Source organism: Crinia signifera, chromosome 9 (genome assembly GCF_055691185.1).
Source record: "Crinia signifera chromosome 9, ASM5569118v1, whole genome shotgun sequence".
NCBI lineage: Eukaryota > Metazoa > Chordata > Amphibia > Anura > Myobatrachidae > Crinia > Crinia signifera.
The window spans coordinates 25,937,304-25,959,109 of record NC_139225.1 but is presented as its reverse complement, the minus strand read 5'-3'; the positions used below and the strand labels follow the sequence as shown (position 1 = coordinate 25,959,109).

The following is a 21,806-nucleotide window of genomic DNA, read 5'->3' as shown; positions in this document are numbered from 1 at the left end:
CTGTGGAGAATTTAAATGCAGTTAGGTCTCCAGGAGCCCACTTGAAGCAATAAGGGAACCCAAGCCCTGAAATTGTTCTTACCTGTGAACCCTTGGCGGCATTCACACCGATAATCGTTGATAAGCTGGATGCAGTTCTGTGTTCCGCGGGCATCGCAAGGGTTTGAGAGGCACTCGTTCACATCGCCCTCGCATCGCTCCCCTACAAAGCCCGGCAAGCAGTTGCAGTGGTAGCCTCCCACTCGGTCTACACATTTGCCGCCATTAAAACATTTAGGCTTCTGGTTGGGGCCCTCGTACGGTGGGTTGCAGTCATCGATATTAATTTCACAGTGAACACCTGGGTAGAAGGCAAACACATTTTAAATCACACCTGGGCGTGTTTCTCCTTCACCACCAGCCCAACATATCAATCACAATTCCATATAAGGCCATAAGCGGAACAATCTTGTTTAGGGTGGTGCCGCACAAGCAGTTTTTGTAAAGCAAATTCAGCATGAAAACCTGCTAGTTTATATTCATTTTTAAAAGGAATAAAATGGATTTGGTCTAGGCGGTGTCATAAGGGAAGATCTCCTATGTTTCCATATCAAAATATCCACTCAGTATTTAGTACCACCGAAGCAAACATGTACTTCACAGAAATAGGTACTTATGTAGTAGCCGGGCGCCCAATTTGCATAGGTACGTTAACTTAGGAAATCGCCTCTCATGGGCCATTTTAAGGGCGATGAGATTTTCCTATGTAATGTATTCACTGCTCTCTTAGCCCCGGGGGATCCCAAAATCGCATGCGATTTTATAGGGTGTACAATGCCATTGCATTAGATATACAATAATATCATTGTATGACATACAATGAGGTTTTAGGCATCCCCCCACTACCCACGCCACCCCGAAGCGTGGCGAAGTCCTCCGACCTTTTTATACCCACACTATCCACGTCGGCGTGGAGTTGATTTTATATATTGTGGTGAGCGCAGCGAGCCCCGCGGATTACTTTACATGTATTCCGCGTCCTCGCTGCGCTCACCACGCTTCGGGCTCGGTGGCTCCCCACACTATATAAAATCAACTCCACACCGTGTGGATAGTATGTGTATGAAAATGTTCGGAGGACGCGTTCCACCGCCACTCGCCTCGGGGTGGTGTGGAGAGTGGGGAGGTGCCTAAAACCTCATTGTAGGTCATACAATGATATTATTGTATAGCTAATATAATGGCATCGTACACCCTATAAAATCGCATGCGATTTTTTCGGGAGGTGCGATGCTATCCGATCCCCCAGGGCTAAGAGAGTAGTGAATAAATTACATAGGAAAATCGCATCGCATAGCATGGCCCTTAAAATGGCCCATGCGATGCGATTTTCCTATGCAGAATAGCCCACTAAGCAAATTGCTTAGTGGGTGCCCGGCTACTACATAAGTACCCAGAAATCTTCTATTTCAAGGTCCTTCATACAGGCTTATTACGGGCAGATTATATATGATACACAACTCTTCCCAGGGGTGCGGGACACCAGCCAATCTACATTATTGCCGCTTTAAATATATCGCCCAGCATCCCGCACTGCTGATAAACTCGGAACCGAGATCATATTTTTCCTGCCAGATAAGAGAAATGCTCTGATCCTTAACCCACCCCCACCGCATTCCCCACTCTACCAAAACTTACCCTGGGTTCCTCTGGGACAGGAACATTTGTAAGTGTTGAGCATGTCGATACAATTTCCTCCATTTTGGCAGGGGTGAGAGTGGCACTCGTTAATTTTTTCAGAGCAGTTCACTCCATGATAGCCAGCAACGCACTGAAGACAGACAGATGTTATCAATCTGTGGCCCCAATCACAGGATTGGCCCCCATTTACCACTAACCCAACGGGTTTTGCCCAGCCCACAGTGTACTTACCTCGCAGGAGTAGCCTCCCAGGTAGTCGGTACAGGTGGCCCCATTCTGGCATGGATTTGGGGAGCACTCGTCCACTTGCTCTTCGCAGTAGCTGCCGGTGTACCCCGGTTGACAGTGACAGTAGTGAGTATTTCCGGTGTCCCTGCACGAGCCAGAGTTTCTGCACAAACTGTTCACGTCGACACCTGGTAATGGGTAAGAGTTTAGGACCTACAGTACCGCCAGACGCTTCCTTTGCAATTTCAGCAGACGTGGGGCTTATTTACTGCATGGGCTAGTGCAACACACTCACCTTGTTGTATGGCTGCCACCTCGCAGGAAACGTTAGGTACGTCGCAGTACAGGCCGGTCCAGCCGCTGTTACACTCACAACGATATAGGTTGTTAGTCTGCCAGCATTTTCCACCATTCTTACAGGGAGAAGAGTCGCACCAACGCACCAAGTTCTGAAGAACACAAGATCATTAAAATACAGTTACTGAGATTTAAAGACCAATCAGACATCCTTACATTTAAACCCTCCAGCAAGTGTGGACAAACCAGTCCTCGAGATCTACCAACAATTCATGTTTTCCAGATCACCTGTGGGTCTGTAGAATGTGTGTTATTTATTAATGAATGCAGCATGTTTCAAAATGTGACCGCTAGTAATGACTGCACCTGTGCTGCAGCTAGGTGGTCTGGAAAACATGGACTGTTGGTAGATCTCGAGGACCAGCACTGCGTTACGAGATAAGTTTCCAAACCTCTTTTAGCAACAAAAGCGGCCAGCCACCTACATTGGCACTTACCTGGCAGTTCAGTCCAGTGTACCCCTGTGGGCAGGTGCACTTGTAAGTTCCATAGCTGTCCTGGCACGTTCCACCATTCAGGCAAGGTTTTGAGTCACACTCGTTGATGTCATGTTGGCAGTAGCTGCCAGTGAAGCCCGGCAGGCACATACAGGTAAACGTGTTGATGCCATCGACGCAGGTGCCGCCATTGAAGCAAGAGCTGGAAAAGGACAGAAAGATATGAATAAGATAATATGCAGGTGTATAAAATAAAACAGTTCTTGGCATGGCCACCATTTCACCATCAGGGGTGTAAACAGATTTGTGTGGGCCACATAGCAACATATTGAAGGGGCTCCTGTCCTAATGATATTTAAAACCATAGTAATGCCCTAGTTTACATGATGTCACAGGGCAGTCAGTACACTTTATGCTACACAGCGCCGGCCAATTCACAGTAGGCCGCAGCGCCGGCCAATTCACATTAGGCCACAGTGCCCCCCTCCGAATCACATTAAACCACAGTGCCCCCCCCCCCCCCCATTCAACCACATTATATTCCCCTGCACATTACAATGAGATGAGATGACACGTTACAGTGCCCTCCAGTTAATATTGTGCCACATTACATTACTGAAAACATACTGTCACACAATTCAGGCTGCACAATGGATCAGACCCAAATTGCTTACCAACAGGAAAATCTGTATTGGAAATTGGTATACGACTTTATAACCTGGGGTCAGGCCCCCTATGCATCTGAGCCCCATACAAATTGCACCCTCTATAATTACCCCCATGGCCAAGAACATGGGGAGTAACTATAAAACTGCACTAGAACACATTGTGGGTCCTGGCCGGTCGTACCTTTCTGTGCAGTCAGGAGTATTAATCTCACAGTGAATGCCACTAAATCCGGAAGGACAGGTACAGGTGTAGCTGTTTACACAATCTGTGCAGTTGGCATTATTCTTGCATGGGTTGCTGGCACACTCGTTAATATCCTCTTCACATTTTGGCCCGCGGAAACCAGGTAAACAGTTGCAGAAGAACGCGTTAATGCCATCTGAGCAGGATCCTCCGTTGTGACACGGATCTACAGAAACAGAATACGCACTTTATACCTCAGTTGTAAGCGGATGCATTAAAAGGTCCTGATTAAGGAGTAATCTTATTCTGAATACGCTTGTTGGCAAACAGATCACAAAAGAACTCCTGAAAAAAAAGTTCTTGATCTTGGACTTGTGCATGGCACTCACTTGGCTGGCAGTCGTTGATATCCGTCTCGCAGTTCCTGCCGGTGTAACCGGGCTTACAGTTGCATCGGTAGCTCCCGTTCAGATTCTGGCACACCGCACCATTCCGGCACGGACTTTTGACGCATTCGTTGATATCGATCTCGCATGTTTGCCCTTGGTGAAAGGAAGAGAACATGAAGTAAGCTTATGCTGGCGGCACCGGACCACGTTCCGCTTCACCGGTTGAGAAGGTTTTAGAGACATGTCTCTAAAGCATTTAGGGATAGATGTATGAAGCAGTGATAAGGGAGGAGAAGTGATAAAGTGCCTGGTACTTTATCACTGGCCAATCAGCTCCTGACTGATAAGTTACAGGCTGGGTTTCAAAAGGAACATTCAGGAGCTGATTGGCCGATAACAAAGTACCAGGCACTTTATCACTTCTCCCTTATCACTGCTACCCCATCAGTACCTAGTCCAACACTGGACAGCGATCACATTACAAGGAATAGTAGTTTTTAAAGATCAAGCAAGTAAGATGTTCAGTCATTGAAGACTGTGCTACAAAATAGGATTCCTCTGATATTTCTCGGGTCCATTTGCCAGCTTACCTTGCCAGCCCACCGGGCAGCTGCAGGAAAAGCTTTCGTAGTCATCAGCCTCCTGGCATCTGCCTCCATTTTTACACGGGCCGTTCCCACAGGGTGCTAAAACATCCTCACATGTGGCCCCTAGTTAGAAAGAACAAAATCTCACCATCAGGGCTGGTGTAAGGCTTCTCGGGCAAAATGTTAACCTGCTGCCTCCAACCCCACACTGCCACCAATACCCACTTGGAAGCCCCTCAAGTGAAAGTGTGGAGGTGTCACCACCTGCATTAACTACAACAAGGATGTCTTCCTCACAGATCTCCTTAACTTTGTAATAGGCCGACTCGGTGGCAGTATCCAGGCATCAGATCTACAGTGCCTAGGTAGACAATCAAAAGGTCATTTTTTTTGTTTGTTTTTTAAGGTTGACATGAGTTTTTCATGTTGACTTTTGACCATCGCCTAGACACTGTAGATCTAAATGACCATAACCCTCGGTGGCACCCCGATATATTCCAGCTCCCTAGACAGCTGCCTAAAGCCTTGAATGACAAGACAGGAAAAGTGTCCTCGAACGCGGGTCATTAGCGTAAAGCAGGTGAAGTCGTGGTTTCGTCTAGCGCGGCTTTTCTTACACGCAATGTGTATCTACGTGCCTGTCCATCGCGTGCGAGATGAGAGGACACATCTGCATATAAATGTAAAAAAACAAAAAACTTTTGGGAGGGGGGGGGGAGTTTTAGATTGCGGTTGTGCTAGCAGCACTTTCTAAAACCCTACATTATCCTGACCTGTTACTACGGCGAACGGGGCCAGGCAGGAAATTCAGCAGGGCTTCCTGCAATTGTGCGCGCTCTGCCGTTTTCATGGAAGAGGAAGCAGGACGTTGGGATTTAGGACTTGACTTGGACAGCAGTTCCCAACTACTACAAATCTGTCAAAATAAGCATTTATCCACCCAACAGAGTGAGATCGCGCCCGCCGGCCTCTTCAGCTGTCAGAGGCGCGGGACACTGTGGGGTGTTTTTTCCCATCCAGCCCCTTATCTAGGCAGTTTCCACTGTGGATCTCAGCTTGTTTTCTTAAAAACAAGAATGCGAAATGCGTGGCTGTTATTGTTGGAGGGAGACGCTTTTTTCCAAGCATAATATTTTCTCCTCTTTATGGTGAGGTGGACAGTGGAAGCAGACGAGATATGAAAGGATAGGTTAATGTTTTAACGAGTTTGCCCGCACTAAAGGAGCTTGTAAAGAACGGGGGAAGCTTTTCTCTCCATGCACACCATGCTCACTGCCTGTAAGCACACGGAAGAGAGTTTCTACCCTTTGATCATGCCCCTGAATGATTACCAAGCACCAAAGGCTCATTATAAGTGTTACTTATACATGCAATAAAACCACAAGAACTAATGTTAATTAATGAGCGCTCTGTGGTTAATCTAGTGCGCAGAATTTTCAGGCATGCATATAGAGCATTGGGGGGGGGGGGGGGGGGGGAGTTGTTTATTCCTCTACACCAGTGATACGTACATCTCTGCTGCGTGGAATAATGTGCGATTAAGACAGCTTCTTGTGGTGACCCAGAAGAAGACATAGGAAACAAGTATGGGATGTTTGGTCAACACACAAAAGCCCCATGGAAAGGGGTTGACACAAAAAAGTAGACCTGCAGTAGGTCAAAAGGAAAAAAAAAACATGGAAAACGGTCAACATGACTTTTGATCCTTTATTTGGTGTCTATGCCGACACGGACACTGTATAAGTGTACCATGTCCCCTCCCTTTGCTCGCCATGCTTCGGGCATGGTGCCTCGCTGCACTTGGCAGACAATTATATTATCCCTCTATGCCCACTGGGGTGTTAAAGAATGAAAAAGTTGGATTTAAAAAAAAAAAAATAATAATAATAATTTTCAGGTCTACTTTTTTTGACCATGTCAAAATAATGCATGTTGACCTTTTTGATGTGTTGTCCTTTTGAATGTCGACTAATAGTGGTCGATCTTTTGAACGTCGACCTAATGACCGCATCACTAGGAAACAGATGATATAAACACATGGCTAAAGAAGAAGTAGAGCGGGAAGATAAAGATGCCAGAGGGTACAGGGCAATGGATCTGAAGGTGGGGAAGCCGCCTTGATTTTAGCTACCGGGGTAACGCCACTGCATACAGTATATACAGCTTTGAAGGGGGCGCGCTGCCTGCTTGCGCCAGACAATATGAAACCTGTTGCGCCAGACTAATGCTATTTTCCGGAGGCGGCTTACCGGTATAGGGTAGCATGCAATTACACTTGTAACCGGCCACGCCATCAATACACGTTCCCTGGTTCAGACAAGGGTTTGAAGCGCACTCATTGATGTTACTCTGGCAGTTTAGTCCTGTGAAAAACACCACAAAATGCCATAAGTCAATCCAGCCTCATTAATAAATTAAGTATCCTTCTCTCAGGCTTATAAAGCCAGAAGGGGGTACCGGGGTTCTTACCGCTGAAGCCCTCCCTGCAGGCGCAGATGTATCCGCTGGTCATGTCCTTACAGGTGCCACCGTTCATGCACGGGTTAGAATCACACTCGTTGTTGTTGATGTCACAGTTGACGCCGCTCCAGCCCGAGTCGCAGTCGCACTTGTACCTGGAAGACGCATGTAAAATTAGCCACCACCGCAGTCACCTAACATGTAAAACATTCCGCCATTCTTCCGAGCCATAATGGGCAAAGAGAATTCATGTTTTTGCCTATTTACCCATTGATGCCATCACGGCACAACCCGTGGATACAAGGATTGCTCCGGCACTCGTCCACTTCGGACAGGCACATGTGTCCTTGGTAACCTTCGGGGCATGTGCACTTGAAGCCGTTGACGAGATCTTCGCACGTTCCTCCGTTGCGGCATGGATTGCTGGCACACTCGTCCATGTTGATGCTGCACATCTTCCCTGAACACAACAGAACCACAATCAGTGACCAAACCTCAAATCGCATAAAGGCGGCTGCTTGATGCCAGAAATTTTTAAAATGTTAATTTTATTTTAAGTGCAAGAATATAAAGCCGTTCTAGGTCATCAAATGCAGTGTTATTTTGGATGCAAAGGATTTGTATCAGGCCTGGTCCCCCTTCTCTAGTTTCCTTCTCCCGTTTCGCCTGTAACCGAGGCCTTTAATGGGATACGCACACTGGCTATCTAAATAAAGGGTCTATTGAGCACAGGAGGTGGGGGCTCCATTAGACTTTGCGCAGGTGAGCGGCGGGCCCTATAGACTGCTTTACTCTTAATCAAAGGATCCTATTAACCTCCCCTAATCATACATACCAGTCAGACAAGCTTAGGAACCCGACCCTGAAAGGAATCCCTAATTACAAACCTCAGCCCGCATGAATAGGAGAGCAGCGCGCAGCCCACTCACCGCTCCGCTGCCGACCGTGGCCGGCTCAATTATACCCCCAACCTGGGAAACTGATCTGCGGCTGGGATTTTTTTTTTTTTTTAAAGGAGTTTACTCAAAGAAAATATCTCCAAGACGGACTTCTTACCTGTGTAGCCCGGCTCGCAGGTGCACTCGTAGCCGTCAATCTTATCGATGCATTTTCCCGAGTCACATGGGTTACTGGCGCAGTCATCTTGATTGGTCTCACAATTTATCCCTTTAAATAGGAAAAAAAAATAATTATTTGTTAAAGTGCTCCTGCCATTTCAGATACAATTGAAAGGCAAAATAAATTCATTTTTTAAATCTAAATACAGGTCTTTATTTTCCATCATGCCCGTTTCTCTCCCGCCCCCCCCCCCCACCATCGCTGCACCCCAAGATTACCTGTTGTCCCTTTCAGACACTGGCACTCGTAGCCGTTAACCTTGTCCACACAGTCGCCGCCGTTCTGACACGGCATGCTTTGGCACTCATTAATGTTGGTGTCACACCGCCTCCCGGTGTAACCGGGGATGCATTGGCAGGTAAACGTGGCGATACCATCAAGGCAGTGCCCATAATGGCAGGGGTCAGGGTTGCAGTCATCTATGTCCTCCTCGCAATGCGGACCTGTAAAACCTGGAAGATAGAAAAGGGACGCATGATGTCTGGCCTATCAAAGGTGCGCTCTTCTCCGTGCTACATGTTCACAGGATCACGTATGTAGCCAGCCCCCATGTTTTGTCACTCTAAGTTCAATTTTATTTTATTTGGAACACGGAGACTGACTGACAAGACTAGGCAGCCAGCGCGTTTGAGTTCCACATACCAGCGGAGATGGAAATTGGAGGAGCTACAGATATTATAGATATCTACACCAACCTAGAACCCTGTAAGGGGGTTAAGGGTTAAAGCGAGTACAAATACAGAACACAAAGCTTTAGGTGGCTTTCTGCCGGTCTGCTCTCTCCGAGAGAGAACTATTCCGAGGACAAAGTAAAACATTGACCACGCTCGGAGGATATAGCGGCTTTTCATCGCTCACTGGCTTTCGCAGGAGCCTGATTAGAAGTTATTCAGCTGTGAGCTCCCCTGGTGTAACAATAGGGGTATTGTGCCCCCCTCCCAACCCCCCTTGGGGCTCAAGTTGTCGCTCCATCAAAGCCGCTCCTGAAGCGGCTTCAAACTTTTCTCGTGCCTTTTTTTTTTGTGTCTGCATAAAAAAAAAAAATTGTGGCACGATAAAGGATAGAAAGGAAACAAAAGGGCTAAAATAATTCCGCCAGGCTGACCGACGTCTTTGCCCCGCACTCTAGATGCGAAGCCATCTGCCTTTATTCAGGAACGCTTGGGACGGACATACTCACAGTATATACAAAAACTAACAACGGATATGCACAGCTTCAAGCAGGCTAGATGGAGCTGTAGAAGTACTCAGCTTCCTGGTGCTGCAACGCCGCGCCATGACAGTATGCGCCTCTACAGACAGATCCGGCACTGGCCAAAGACTTCAAAGTTGCCAGCAGCTCTAGTAGCCTCACAGCAGTGCGCGGTGGGCAAACTTATTGGCACCAATGCGTAAGTCTAATTTAGACACTAAAGGGGTAGAAAATTATCAAAATCTAAAAGACTGTCATTCTGCGACTTAAGAAGAAATACAGACTCCATTATTTTGCACCAAGAGCAGACCGGAGACCTGGCGCCCGGAAACTCTAGTTCTGTGCGTCACTACGTAAATCAGTGCCTCACCTTCTGTGCACTGGCAAGTGTAGGTGTTGGGCCCGTCCATGCACTTGGCACCATTTTTGCAGGGCGTGCTGGCGCACTCATCAATGTCGTATTGGCACAGGTGCCCATTGAAGCCTGCAGAGGGTAAAGAAGAAAGTGATTAAACGCTATACCCCGGGTCACGGCGGTCAACCAGTGAGAGCAGAGCGAGTGCACCCCTCCAGCCGGGAGATTCGCTATGCTGTCGACATGAGGGAGGGCTGAGAAGTGACGGCTATATCTACTTCTGACTGATACCCGCAGCCTGGACACTTCATTCATAGCTTCTCTGTCTCTGCTCTCCCTTGTGTTATAACACGTGCTAAACCACACTACCAACTCATGCAGCAGCCGACACACCATCCATTAACCGGAATTGGCCAGAGAATATTGGGGAGACTATTCAGTGCTTTAATCCTTGATATATCATTCCACAGATGGGACTACAAGGAGCCCTTCATGGTCACCCTTGGCTGCACAGAGCTTGCCAATCAGAGGGCTAAAGAAGCCCCGCTCTGAGGAATGGAATCGCTAAGTGGGATTTTCCTCTTGCAGTCAGAGCAGCAGTTGCCCCCAGGACGAGATTAGCCGCTGCCTCGCTCAGCACAGATCTATCGATCGGTTATCTCACCTGTGGGGCACTCGCATTGAAACTCGTTGATTTTATCGATGCATCTGCCGTTGTGTAAGCAGGGGCTGCTGGCACACTCATCTGTATTGATCTCGCAGTACTTCCCTTCATAACCTTAGAAGAAGAGAAAAAAATAAAGAAGATCAAGTTTTAAATTGCGCCAGCAACAATGACATCCTAAATTCCTAAAAATATGTTCTCTGTGATGGCGTACGGAAGAATGGCACTGACCTGGCATACATATGCACTGGAACTCGCCAATCTGGTCCAGACAGGTGGCGTCGTTCTGGCAAGGGTTGGATAGACACTCGTTGACGTCATTCTCGCAGCGGGGTCCGGCGTAACCGGGGAGGCAGTTGCACTGGAAGGACCCCTGTGTGTTGATGCACTTTCCAGCGTGCTCACAGGGATTGGCACCTGTAATACGATAGTACGTGTGAACAAATCTATGCCAAAGACCGTGCCAGCAGCAGCAACTAGCGAGCAGCATCAACCCGCAGGAAGCACTGTTACACGGGCAACTGTCTTTAAGTTCTTCATTAATTCTGGTTGCAGAGCTCTGCAGGCTGCGACTTACCCAGAGAGCATTCGTCCACGTCGTGGTTGCAGGCCGGCCCGGTGTAGCCAGACGGGCACGTGCAGATGGCTCTGCCATTCACCGGGTTGGTATCGCAGTTGGAGCCTTCGTTGCAGGGGTTGCTGATACAAGCGTCATCGAGATGGCAGAGCAGACCTGTAACAGGATAGAGGGGTAATGCCATTAATGTATTGGCAAGACGTCAAACCCTGCTCGCTCTACTGTGCCCACAGAACATCCCCAATAACTGGCCGGATGACCAAACACGTTCCTGCCCCATCAATTCTGTCTGCACTGTGTGTGTTAATATAAACACCAGCTCCAATCTCCGCCCTCCCCAACACAACATGCATCTATGACGGGATGTATCAAAGTATGTAGAGAGATAAAGTGGAGAAAGTACTAACTAAACAGCTCCTGACTGCCACGTTACAGTTTACAAAAATGACAGGAACTGATTGGTACGTTCTCTCTCCAATCAGCTCCTGTCATTTTTTTTTTTTAAAACACAGACTGTAACGAGACAGTCAGGAGCTGATTGGAGAGAGATCTAGTACTAACCAATCAGCTCTTGTCTCATTACACGCTGTGCTTTAAAAAAATGACAGGAGCTTGATTGAAAGCAGTACCAATCAGCTCCTGCCATTCTTTTTAAAACACGGACTGTAACGTGGCAGTCAGGAGCAGATTGGTTTGTACTTTATCTCTCTCCAGACTCTGATAAATCTCCCTCTATGTCCCGTGAAGCAGTGCGGTATTGGACAGCTTCTCTTCACCTGTGCGGCCGTGCGGACACTCGCAGTAGAAAGAGGCCACCCGGTCGTGGCAGGTGGCGCCGCTGTTGCAGGCAGCGTTGGCACAGTCGTCGATGTTCTCACTGCAGTCCTCGCCCGTCCAGCCGTTCACACACACGCAGTTGTACCCGCCGTGGGTGTTGTGACAGGTGCCACCGTTTTGGCATGCGTTTGGCATCAATTGGCACTCGTCGACATCTTCGGTGCAGTACTGGCCTGCAAAGACAAGGTGGAATGAAGACGGACATTCACATCACAAATCCCCCCAAATGGGGATTTCCCTTTCTCAGTCTTTTATGGTTCTCCTGAGAGGTTTTTAAAAAAGGTCACATCACAAGGACCGAGACACTCGTCTACCCAACGGAGGCTCTTGGCTGCCAGTGGTTCCCATACACCTGGCACAAACCAAAGGAATATCTTGATCATATTGGTTATCAAAGCCTCATCTGTCCTACACTACTATTGGGATAGTCGCAGGTACTTCCCCCCCCCCCCCCCCAACCCCATGGAAGCAAGATACCCATAAATGATTTACTGGCACAAAAACATTTTTAAAAAGTTAGTCAAAAACTTTTAAATGTACAGTCAGTTACCCCATGGTGATCAATTTACCTGTCCAATCTGGGGGGCACTGACAGTTATAGGTGTTGACCCCATCCACGCAGGTCCCTCCATTCCTGCAATTGTTTCCTGGACAGTCATCAATATTTTCCTCGCAGTTCTGACCGGAGAATCCTGTTAGAAACATACATATGAACATTAGACAATGCTGTATTTGAGGAACAGAGGCAGACACACTGCACAGTGAAACAAAAATCATGAACCTCCATCCTTCAGATGCGACTCCATACAGCTACCCCCAAACTGCGCCACATAGTTGTGACATGTCAAACGGGGCTGAGACGCACACTACCACACAAACCTGCGTTAATCAACCGCTAATGCGGCAAAAGTGCAATGCACGAGTATCCTGGATAGGGACGATGGCAAAGTGCCGAGCTGCTGTCTGCGATTTTGCACTGACCTCCGTGACAAAATAAAAAGACTGAGGACTAATACAACGGGCCATTATGCTTAATCCGTGACTTAACACCAGATACACTAAGCTTCGAAAAGTGATAAAATGGAGAGAGATAAACAACCAGCCAATCAGCTCCTACCTGTTATGTCACAGACTGGGTTTAAAAAATGTCAGGCAGGAGCTGATTGGTTGTTTGTTTATCACTTCCAGGTTGTCACTTTTGAATCTTAGTGCACCCACCCCAATACAAATACGATGAGGAAGAGCCAGTAAAATCATCGTCACCCACGGAAGAGCCTCCGTGCGTTGCACCGGGCAGCTGGTATCACCTGTACAAAGACCCTGGATTCTGGTGACGCCATTGATGCATACGGGGACTTATTAACCCACATGATCATGGATCTAGACTCAGGACCACAGCGACCGGTCACCAGTAACCCTCCGACAACGGATTACCTCAGGTGAAAGGTGAACTTGGATTCAAACGCTACATAATGAATGACTTTGGCCCCCGTTTGGTCCCAGTAACCGCTAGCAGAGAGCCAGCCTAAGTATACACAATAAAAAGGAGTTTGTTCTCTTGTGTTTACTGCAAACAAATCAGTGCAAACAGTTTGGCCTGATGTAGTTACATTACATGCACTGAACTAACAAACAGGAACCTGAATAGATGAGAAAGCCCTGAGATTACACAGAGCGATCGGCAGCCATCAATGTGCCAGGGAGGGGCCCGGTATTAATCCATCACTGAAACCAGCCATAAAATTTAAGATAGCAGCCTTCTGACAGGGCCGCCAGTCAGATTACTGCAATCCTGTCCACAAGACCTACATGTGGCAAGTTACTAATTAAACCCTATCCTACTTGTCCCGCTGCGGAGGGAAGGAGCGCGGCCGAGCTGCAGCTGCCCAGTGCACATTAAACCGCAGGTGCACGGAAATTCTGTACACATGTTGTACTCCGAACAGTAAGGGGCCGATTCTGAATCGGGCACTAAGTGGATGCAGAAGCTGGATTTACTACCTAATGCTAAAAGGGAAGATCGACAGTGAAAAAGTCGACATGCGGTTTTCATATTTTTTTATTTTTGAGCCGACATGTGCAGATGGTATTTCATACCCTACCATCCACTACGGCGTGGTGGGAGAATAAAATAATGTGCCCGAAGCAAGCCATGCGAGGAGATGCAGTATGCTTAGATGGTGTCCATGTAGACTATGTAGACAGTCGGGGCAAAAAAAAAAAAAACTAAAACAGCAAACCGTGATAAACTCATGTCAACCTTTTGACTGTCAATCTTCCCATTGCTGGCCTAATGGTTGTGTCGACCTTCCAACCCTGCCAATCTTACCCATGGCAAATGCATGTCAACCCAATACCCGGCCCAGTACCATCATTATTTGTATCCGTACTTGCATTACCCCCCCTTCCCACCCATAGGTGCCAGGTATATGTCAGTGACAGGCTTCCCTTCCAGCCACACACAGAGCATTAGACACACCCCCACAAGTCATGGGCGCTACGTCCAATCACAGTCATGGCCAAGTTCCCTCCACCAATCTCACAGAAAGACAAATCTATGGAAACGGACACGGACATTCCTATCTGCGCTGCACACAAAGAACTCGCCATTTGCATCCATACCCAGAGACCCCTCCAACATGGGTCAGGGCCTAAGGCTTCCACAAATGCCTGGGACACACAAGGTTGCAGATCGTGGAGGATTGAGGAAGGCAGGGAAGATCTAGCACAGTGATGGCTAACCTTGACACTCCAGCTGTTGTCGAACTACACATCCCAGCATGCCCTACATCATTTTTAGCATAGCCAAATAGCAAAACTGTAGCACAGCATGCTGGGATGTGTAGTTAACAACAGCTGGAGTGTCAAGGTTAGCCATCACTGATCTAGCATGTGAAAAATACACTTTCCCTTATTAAATGTGGTTGCTGTTGGGTTTCACCGACGCAACACATGGCACCGGGGGGGTTTGGGGGAACAAAACCTTTGTGCGCTGGGATAAAGTAATGAAATCTGCGGTTAAACACATAATCATGGCCCTTCATGGCACACTGAACATGAGTCAACTTCTCTGATCACTACATCTTGAAAGAGGGCACCCGACACGTCGGCAAGGGACTAAATTGCCGACATTCACCGAGTGCATTATTTAAACAGCTTATCTGATAAAAGCACTATTTATACTGCAAACAACTGGTAACTATTCTGCAACTTTTTTTTTTCGTGTTCCCTCCACCTGGCATGCGGGGAGGGGCCCAACAGCAGCCAGGAATACGGACAACGCACAGAGCCCGTCCCTTGTGTTATGGGTTTGATTATACTATGTTTACAGTAAACACAAAGCACAGAAGTGGATTTCTCTCTGCCAGGTCACGCGGGCGTGTAGATTTGTCCCCCTCCTGCCCCGCCAGGTGTAATCTGACCTGTACATGTTTATCCAACAACAAGAAACAAGTCTTTCCAAAAGTGTTTCTAAACCTTCTGGCACAAGCCAAGGCTTTATAGCCCATACAGAACTGGTTACAGCCGACTCCGGAGGCCAGAGACACAGCCGTGTTGGAAAATGTATCAATAGGCAGCAAACAAGCATGCAGGCAAATAAAGGCAATTACAGAAGTGTTCTCATACAGCGTTGCAAATAGCTCCAGGACCCAGGAGACTGAGAAGAGATTCCTCACTCGGGGCCACATGTAGCAAGTTTCAAAAAGTGAAAAAGTGGAGAGTGATAAACAACCAGCTCCTAACCGTCATTTTCAACCCCGGTTAAGAGCAGATTGGCTGGCTGTTTATCACTCTCCACGTTATGAAGCTTGATACATCTGGTCCCTCAAAATGTACATTTAAAAAAAAAAAAAAAATGTATTTCGTTGGGATTTTTTCATGCATTACAATCCAAGTGGACTACAAAAACCTGTGAAAAATTTATGTTGACACCCCCCCCCCCCCTTATTTAAAATGTTCCCAGGTGCCGGTCCTGCATGAGACACCTGCTAGACCAGCCCACGCAAGATACACATATCAGAGTGGAGGCAGCTATTGTTGTCAGGCTTCAAAGTACCATCAAGGTTAATGTTTGCCCAGATTTCACATGCCTGAGTGCAAGACTTAAAGAGGAAGAAAGAAAATCTGATGATTCAGACTTAACCCGTGCAGCGGTGAGGACGTCTTGGAACAGTACAAGCTGCCAGTGAACCCTTGTGATCGGAGGCCGGCCTACTAGATAGGATGCCGTGACGCGTGAGGTGCCCCAGTTATATGGGGGGGGTGCTCAGTGGTGGTGGATGCAGAAGAATGTAACAACTTTTGAGACATGTATCCTCCTAACCTACAACTAAAAAGGTAGATTTTCGGTTTAAAAGGGATGGTCACTGACCATTGATGATTTCAATTCATCCATGGTCTATGACCGAAGGTAACTATTTTTACCATCGATGGTGAGAATCAGATTGTTTCCCAACATAAAAAAAATTGATAGCGATGTAGTGTTTTATTTTTTTTACCGAGTGTTAGGACACAGAGCCCTTGACACCCACAAAGCCACGCCTCTTAACCCTGATTGGCTCACTCTTTACCGAACATTAAGGTAGGGGTGACCATCGGTGAAACAACTGATGGTTCCCTTGTGAATGTTTGTACACCATTGAGGTGATCCATCAATAGTACCATCGATGGTGGGCATCGATGTACAACCCACCTCTGGTTTAAAAGGTTTTTGATGCAGCAGTTTGAATTTTGCAGCCTGTGACTGAGCGACATCTGTACAGGTTGCAGCATAAAAATTGAAACGCTGAGACATTTCAAAGGTTGTTATAATGGATTATATCTGAGATATACATTTTCTGTGTGATTCACCCTATTAGAGAGGCGGATTTGCAGCAGCCAGTGAGACAAGTTCTAATCTGGTCATGTTCACTTACATGAAGACTAATACCAGGAAATATTACCACCCATTGTATAAGGAGAGTGGTAATAAGCAGAGATAACAGTATAACACCCCTTTTACAGGATGTTACTCATTTCCACAAGGCTGTCGCATAACCTGCCGGGCTCATCTTTTTGTAGACTGCCATAGTTTACATCTCTACTTCTTAAGGGCCCCATACATTACAATGATATGTCTGAAGTCGGATGGAATTTCCCTTGAACTCCCCGGGAATAATTCTATCCCATCAAGCCAAGATCAATCGCATGGGATATGTCTTCTGGTACACAATTGTAATATAAGCTATATCTGATGGGCTGGGTTAGGGGGCTAGAGGGACTGGAAACATCGGTCAAACTTCCTGTGATATATCGCATGCACAATCCGGTTCCGATAAATCATGGGTGCAGTACGAGCGATCTAGGTGCGTCTGTCTGTCACTCATGGCACCGCGCATCAGAACGGATAGAGCATAACAACCAACCAATCAGGTTCGATCTGTTATCTCCTAGAAGGTATCAGACGGATTTGGTTTTCCCTAGGACGTTGCGGATGGCTAAATATGGTCCAACCTGTGTGGCGAAACCACGTACTTCGAGGGGGTAAAGTCACATCATAGTCATATAAGAAGCATTTTATATTCAGCTTGGCTTGCTAAAAAGGGGACTTCTTTTGTATCCTGCGACTTGGAGGAGGAAGATGAACTTCCGCTTCGTGCGACGTCCCAGCTTCCTGTTCTAGAAGAGGTACAACATTTGTGGCTCAGAACGAGCCCAGCCACAGTCCCTAGTAGCAACGATGCCTGCCTCGGCCAGGCTGCTGTACAAGAGGTTTCTTTCTAAAGAACCCGATTCTCTGTCGTTAACTAGTCAGCAAAATGCAGAGACGCTTAATATCGGGCTGCCCAGAAGTGCTCATGTGAATTAATTCTATAATGGGCTTCCTTAACCCCCCGCCCTCCGGACGGCATAGTTCTAACACCAGGAGAGTTTTACAACTGGCCAGTTCCTTATTTAAAGGGCAAAAGTTCAAAGAGAATGTGCATATCCTTCTATTGTGGCCAGAGGTAGCAAGCAATTGTCACTTCAACAAACAAAACGCTTCCTGTTGCCGCACAGGAGAGCACAATCTCAATGTTTACACACAGACTACACAAGGAATACCGCAGCCACAAAAGCCGGGATATTGGTCTACATATCACTGGCCCCCAATTGTACTGAGTCGTGAGCACAACATCAGTCACACAGATCATGTGCGTTACCAACCCAGGGTCAGCTGATGTCACGGCAGAACCGCTTTCACAACAGACGTGAATGGCTACAGTGCCCAGGCTGAAAGCTTGCCCCTCTAGCGCCCCTTCCCCCACCCAATATTCTAAAGCACAGGATGAATGAGACATGTACCTGGTAAACAAGTGCAATCGTAGGACGTGTCGTCGGTCTGCCGGCAGGTCCCGCCGTTTTGGCACGGCGACGGGTTACACGGCACATACAGGTTCTCGCAGTAATTTCCTGTGAACTTGCTCTTGCACTTGCAGTAAAAGGTTCCGACCTCGTTGACACAGGTTCCGCCGTTCTTGCAGGGATTCTGTTTGCATTCGTTGACGTCTTGCTTGCAGGTTTCACCATGGAAGCCTTCCACGCATTTGCACACGTACTGGGAGTCAAACGGGACACATGATCCACCGTTGCCACAGGGGTTGGAAGCGCACGGATCTGCTTGCTGACACGTTTCACCTGTTGGAATATTATGTAGAGACATGAGGACCAGAATCGGCAGCAAGAGACAAGTAAATGCTGTAGGATGCTATTCTCACCATACAGAATATAGTTCACATTAGCATTCATAGTAGCCCATCTGTGTCATCCCTGTATGTATGCCCCTCCCCTTTAAAATGGAAGCACACACGAGCAAGGCCCTCTTCCCTAATGTTTTTTTTCCTTCCCTTACTTCAGGCATGTCCAAACTATGGCCCTCCAGCTGTTGTGAAACTACAAGTCCCATCATGCCTTGCCGCAGTTTTGCTATTAGGGAATGCTAAAACTATGGCAAGGCATGCTGGGATGTGTAGTTTCATAACAGCTTGAGGGTAGTTTGGACATGCCTGCCTTACTTATACTCATCTACTCCGGGATCCAGACTTTGGGCTGACATGCTTTAGGGTCGACAGCCAATAGGTCAACCACTGTTCGTCAACATGCATTAGGTTGACACAAAAAGGTTTTGACCAATTTTTTTTTTTTTTTTTTTTTTATACTTTACCATCCACGGAGACAATGGAAGACGAACACTAATTGGGGGTCCGCATGTACAAATCTACAAATGGACACCCCAAAATCGCCATTAAAATTCACGTTGATGTTCTCATGTGTCGACCATTTCCATGTGCCAACCTTGTGCATGTCAACCATGTGGGGACAACGTCAACCTAATATTCTTGACCCTTTAATCCCAAAACCCCATTTACTCCATACACCCTACAATGGTACCTAACCAGTGGTGGATCTAGGAATGGGGGCTGAAGTACAGTTTCAAATCAAATGGGGGAGCCCCACCCACCAACTGCCATACCAAACTGACTCCCTGGCAGTGGGTGTGGCCTCCCTTATTTGAATTTTGAACTGTGCTGCAGCCCCCACCTCTGGATCCGCCACTGCCTCTAACCCTTGGTTCTTGCTGCCGATTTGAGTTCTATGGTCGATGATGCAGCAATACTTATTAACCACGTACTTGTCCTGCATTGTGATGCACTGTCTGTTACTTTTCTTTTTGGTGCTCATTTGTTTATATACCTCGTTCACCATACTTTATTAGTGACTGCGCAAACTGATGACACCCTCCTCCTCCTCCCCCCCCCCCCCCCCCCCTTACACATTTACTGAAGGCAGCAACAACATATAAGATGGTATAGCCATTCTCCTCCGTACCTGTCCATCCTGGGGGGCACTTGCACTTGTACTTAGACTCGACTGTGATCAGCTCACAGGTTCCACCGTTGCGACAGGGGTTGTTGAGACACACGTTGTCCTTTGGGGTAAGACAGCGCGAATCCTGGTACCCCAGTGGGCAGAGGCAGGTGAATTGCACATTATTTCCTTTGATCTCGGGGTTACACGTCCCTCCATGCAGGCACGGACTACTTGTGCAGGGGTTATTAAACTGGCACCGCTCGCCAACATGGGTAATGGGGCATCTGTGAACATAAAACAAATTGGAATCAGTTAACAGAAGATTCCTCAATTATTATGGCATTGCTAAATAGCATTATAACATATTGCTTGTGGGCCTAGAGTTTGTCCTGAACAAGGGGGTCAGCTAGAAGCTCCCGTCTCGTGGATTGTGGTTACTTTTTGGTGCCCACTAATGTACCCCCATTCCCAGGACGGGTTGCACTGGGTATGGCTAGTTTTATAACCATCCCTTATGGTGCACTCACCACATATGTGCAGAATATAAGCAGACTTTTTTGGGCTCAACCAAGACAGACGAGCGTGGAGTCATGTACCAACGCAAGGGTGCCTGGTTTCCGGTAGCATGCACACTCATGAGACCCAGTAGTCAGGGAAGGTGGGACCCATGTGGGGAAATGAGGGATTGCATGTTGGAATCTCACACCTCCACACGATAAGCCTTTAAGGTCACGTCAGGATCCATGTAAAAAAGCATGAAATGGACACACGCCGGCCCAGAGGATTTTGGCTCAGTCAGTGTTGGCAGATGTGTAACACAACTTAACACCTGCTCCCAGCATAGCCAGTCTGGGAAAGGAGATTTCTGGGAGCGTGCGGCTCAATCAGTGCAGCCAAATAACCCAGGTTTGGGATCAGTGCTTCCCAGTCTTCCCAAAAGTCAACAAAGCGAGGACTAGGCAAACAGAGAACCTCAAACTCCCTTTCAGGCAATTACAGGCCACAACCAGGTCATTACATGAAGGGTAACAAGAAAATAATATGGTGGGGATATAAAATGCACCCTAAGGACCCTAAAGCAAGAACAGGTCAAGCAAAAATAATGGAATCTTAAATGTTGTTATCTCGTCACCGTGGCGACCACTGGATCACTGCACCTGTATAGCGTATAAAGTGCCCATTTGACACCCCATATACATGTAGTCCGTCAGATAGAGCAGCTTGCTTTTTTCATTAGTAACCTGAATACAGCAGAGGCAGTACCTCTTTCCAAGTGGAAACAATATTCATGAGAATATCAATCCACAAGGGAAAAAAAAAACTGAATGTTGGCTCAGCACACAAAATGGCTGCCTCTGACATGTGCCATCTTGTTTATTAGCTGCACAGTGCTGGGTGCACACACTTCCAACATGTGGGGAAAACTTAATTGTAAGACAAGTAGGCTTGGTTTGGAAGCCAAAGTGGTTTCATTTGAAACAGTTCTATTTCCCCTGGTCTACTTTCCTCTCTCAGTTACTAATTTTACCGCCCCAAGACAAGGGTTCCTGTATTATACAAAATAAATAAATAAGAAAAATCACAAATGCAAGATGTCCAGACTATTCAATTTAGCCACAGGACTCGTCTGCAGCGGAGTATTTCTGAAGACACCAAGAGCAACAGCTACACCTTGCATAAAAACGAGGTGACAAAATATGCAAAACGCCTGTAGACTTATTTCCATAATGAGCAAGACATTGGAGAGAAAACCCTAACCTTACTCAATAACGGGGGTGGGAAGATGTCTGAAGCCTAGCTCTGTAGTCACCATCTGCTGGAGGCAACCAAAAGGCCTTAAAACCATTTGGCTCTCGGTGACCGGACAGGAGATTGGATACCCTGAGAACGGAGTTCTGGGTCCAACGGCCTAGAGGAGTGGGCCTCACAAGGAGGAGACCACACTACAAGGAGAGAGGTGGCAGACAGCTGGGGACATGTCTTTGTGACTAGGCCTAAGTTGACAGGTCAACTATCTGCCCCATCTGCCGACATGTAGGTACTAATGGATTGGAAGTTATGAATTTCTGAAAAACCTGACTTGTTTGACCTCGCGTCTACTCGATACGACTCGTGGAAGAAGCAAGTGGTGGGGCTTGGGTGTTGAAAAGGTGGCTCTTTGTTCCTGGAAGGCTGGAAAGTACTCTTCAAAGAAATAGTTAAGAGCTGCCATCTGTGAAAGTGGGAGGCTGGGAGCACACTT

At 47.3% G+C, this 21,806-nt stretch overlaps 1 protein-coding gene across 3 annotated transcripts in view; it reads right to left on the bottom strand.

The window, feature by feature from the left end:
• The window catches only part of NOTCH1 (notch receptor 1), a 101,102-nt gene that overhangs the window by 7,702 nt on the left and 71,594 nt on the right, over window positions 1-21,806 (bottom strand). For all 3 annotated transcript variants that reach the window (XM_083158607.1, XM_083158606.1, XM_083158608.1), the window contains 21 exons: window positions 19,583-19,848; window positions 18,059-18,391; window positions 12,304-12,426; window positions 11,674-11,907; window positions 10,898-11,053; window positions 10,552-10,737; window positions 10,321-10,434; window positions 9,672-9,785; window positions 8,328-8,561; window positions 8,047-8,157; window positions 7,258-7,450; window positions 7,000-7,145; window positions 6,780-6,893; window positions 4,534-4,653; window positions 3,944-4,096; window positions 3,552-3,780; window positions 2,703-2,904; window positions 2,204-2,357; window positions 1,912-2,096; window positions 1,678-1,810; window positions 83-340 (listed from right to left, as the gene is read on the bottom strand). In XM_083158607.1, the coding sequence (XP_083014733.1) occupies window positions 83-340; window positions 1,678-1,810; window positions 1,912-2,096; window positions 2,204-2,357; window positions 2,703-2,904; window positions 3,552-3,780; window positions 3,944-4,096; window positions 4,534-4,653; window positions 6,780-6,893; window positions 7,000-7,145; window positions 7,258-7,450; window positions 8,047-8,157; window positions 8,328-8,561; window positions 9,672-9,785; window positions 10,321-10,434; window positions 10,552-10,737; window positions 10,898-11,053; window positions 11,674-11,907; window positions 12,304-12,426; window positions 18,059-18,391; window positions 19,583-19,848 (3,758 nt within the window). The remainder of the gene's footprint in view (window positions 1-82; window positions 341-1,677; window positions 1,811-1,911; window positions 2,097-2,203; window positions 2,358-2,702; window positions 2,905-3,551; window positions 3,781-3,943; window positions 4,097-4,533; window positions 4,654-6,779; window positions 6,894-6,999; window positions 7,146-7,257; window positions 7,451-8,046; window positions 8,158-8,327; window positions 8,562-9,671; window positions 9,786-10,320; window positions 10,435-10,551; window positions 10,738-10,897; window positions 11,054-11,673; window positions 11,908-12,303; window positions 12,427-18,058; window positions 18,392-19,582; window positions 19,849-21,806) is intronic.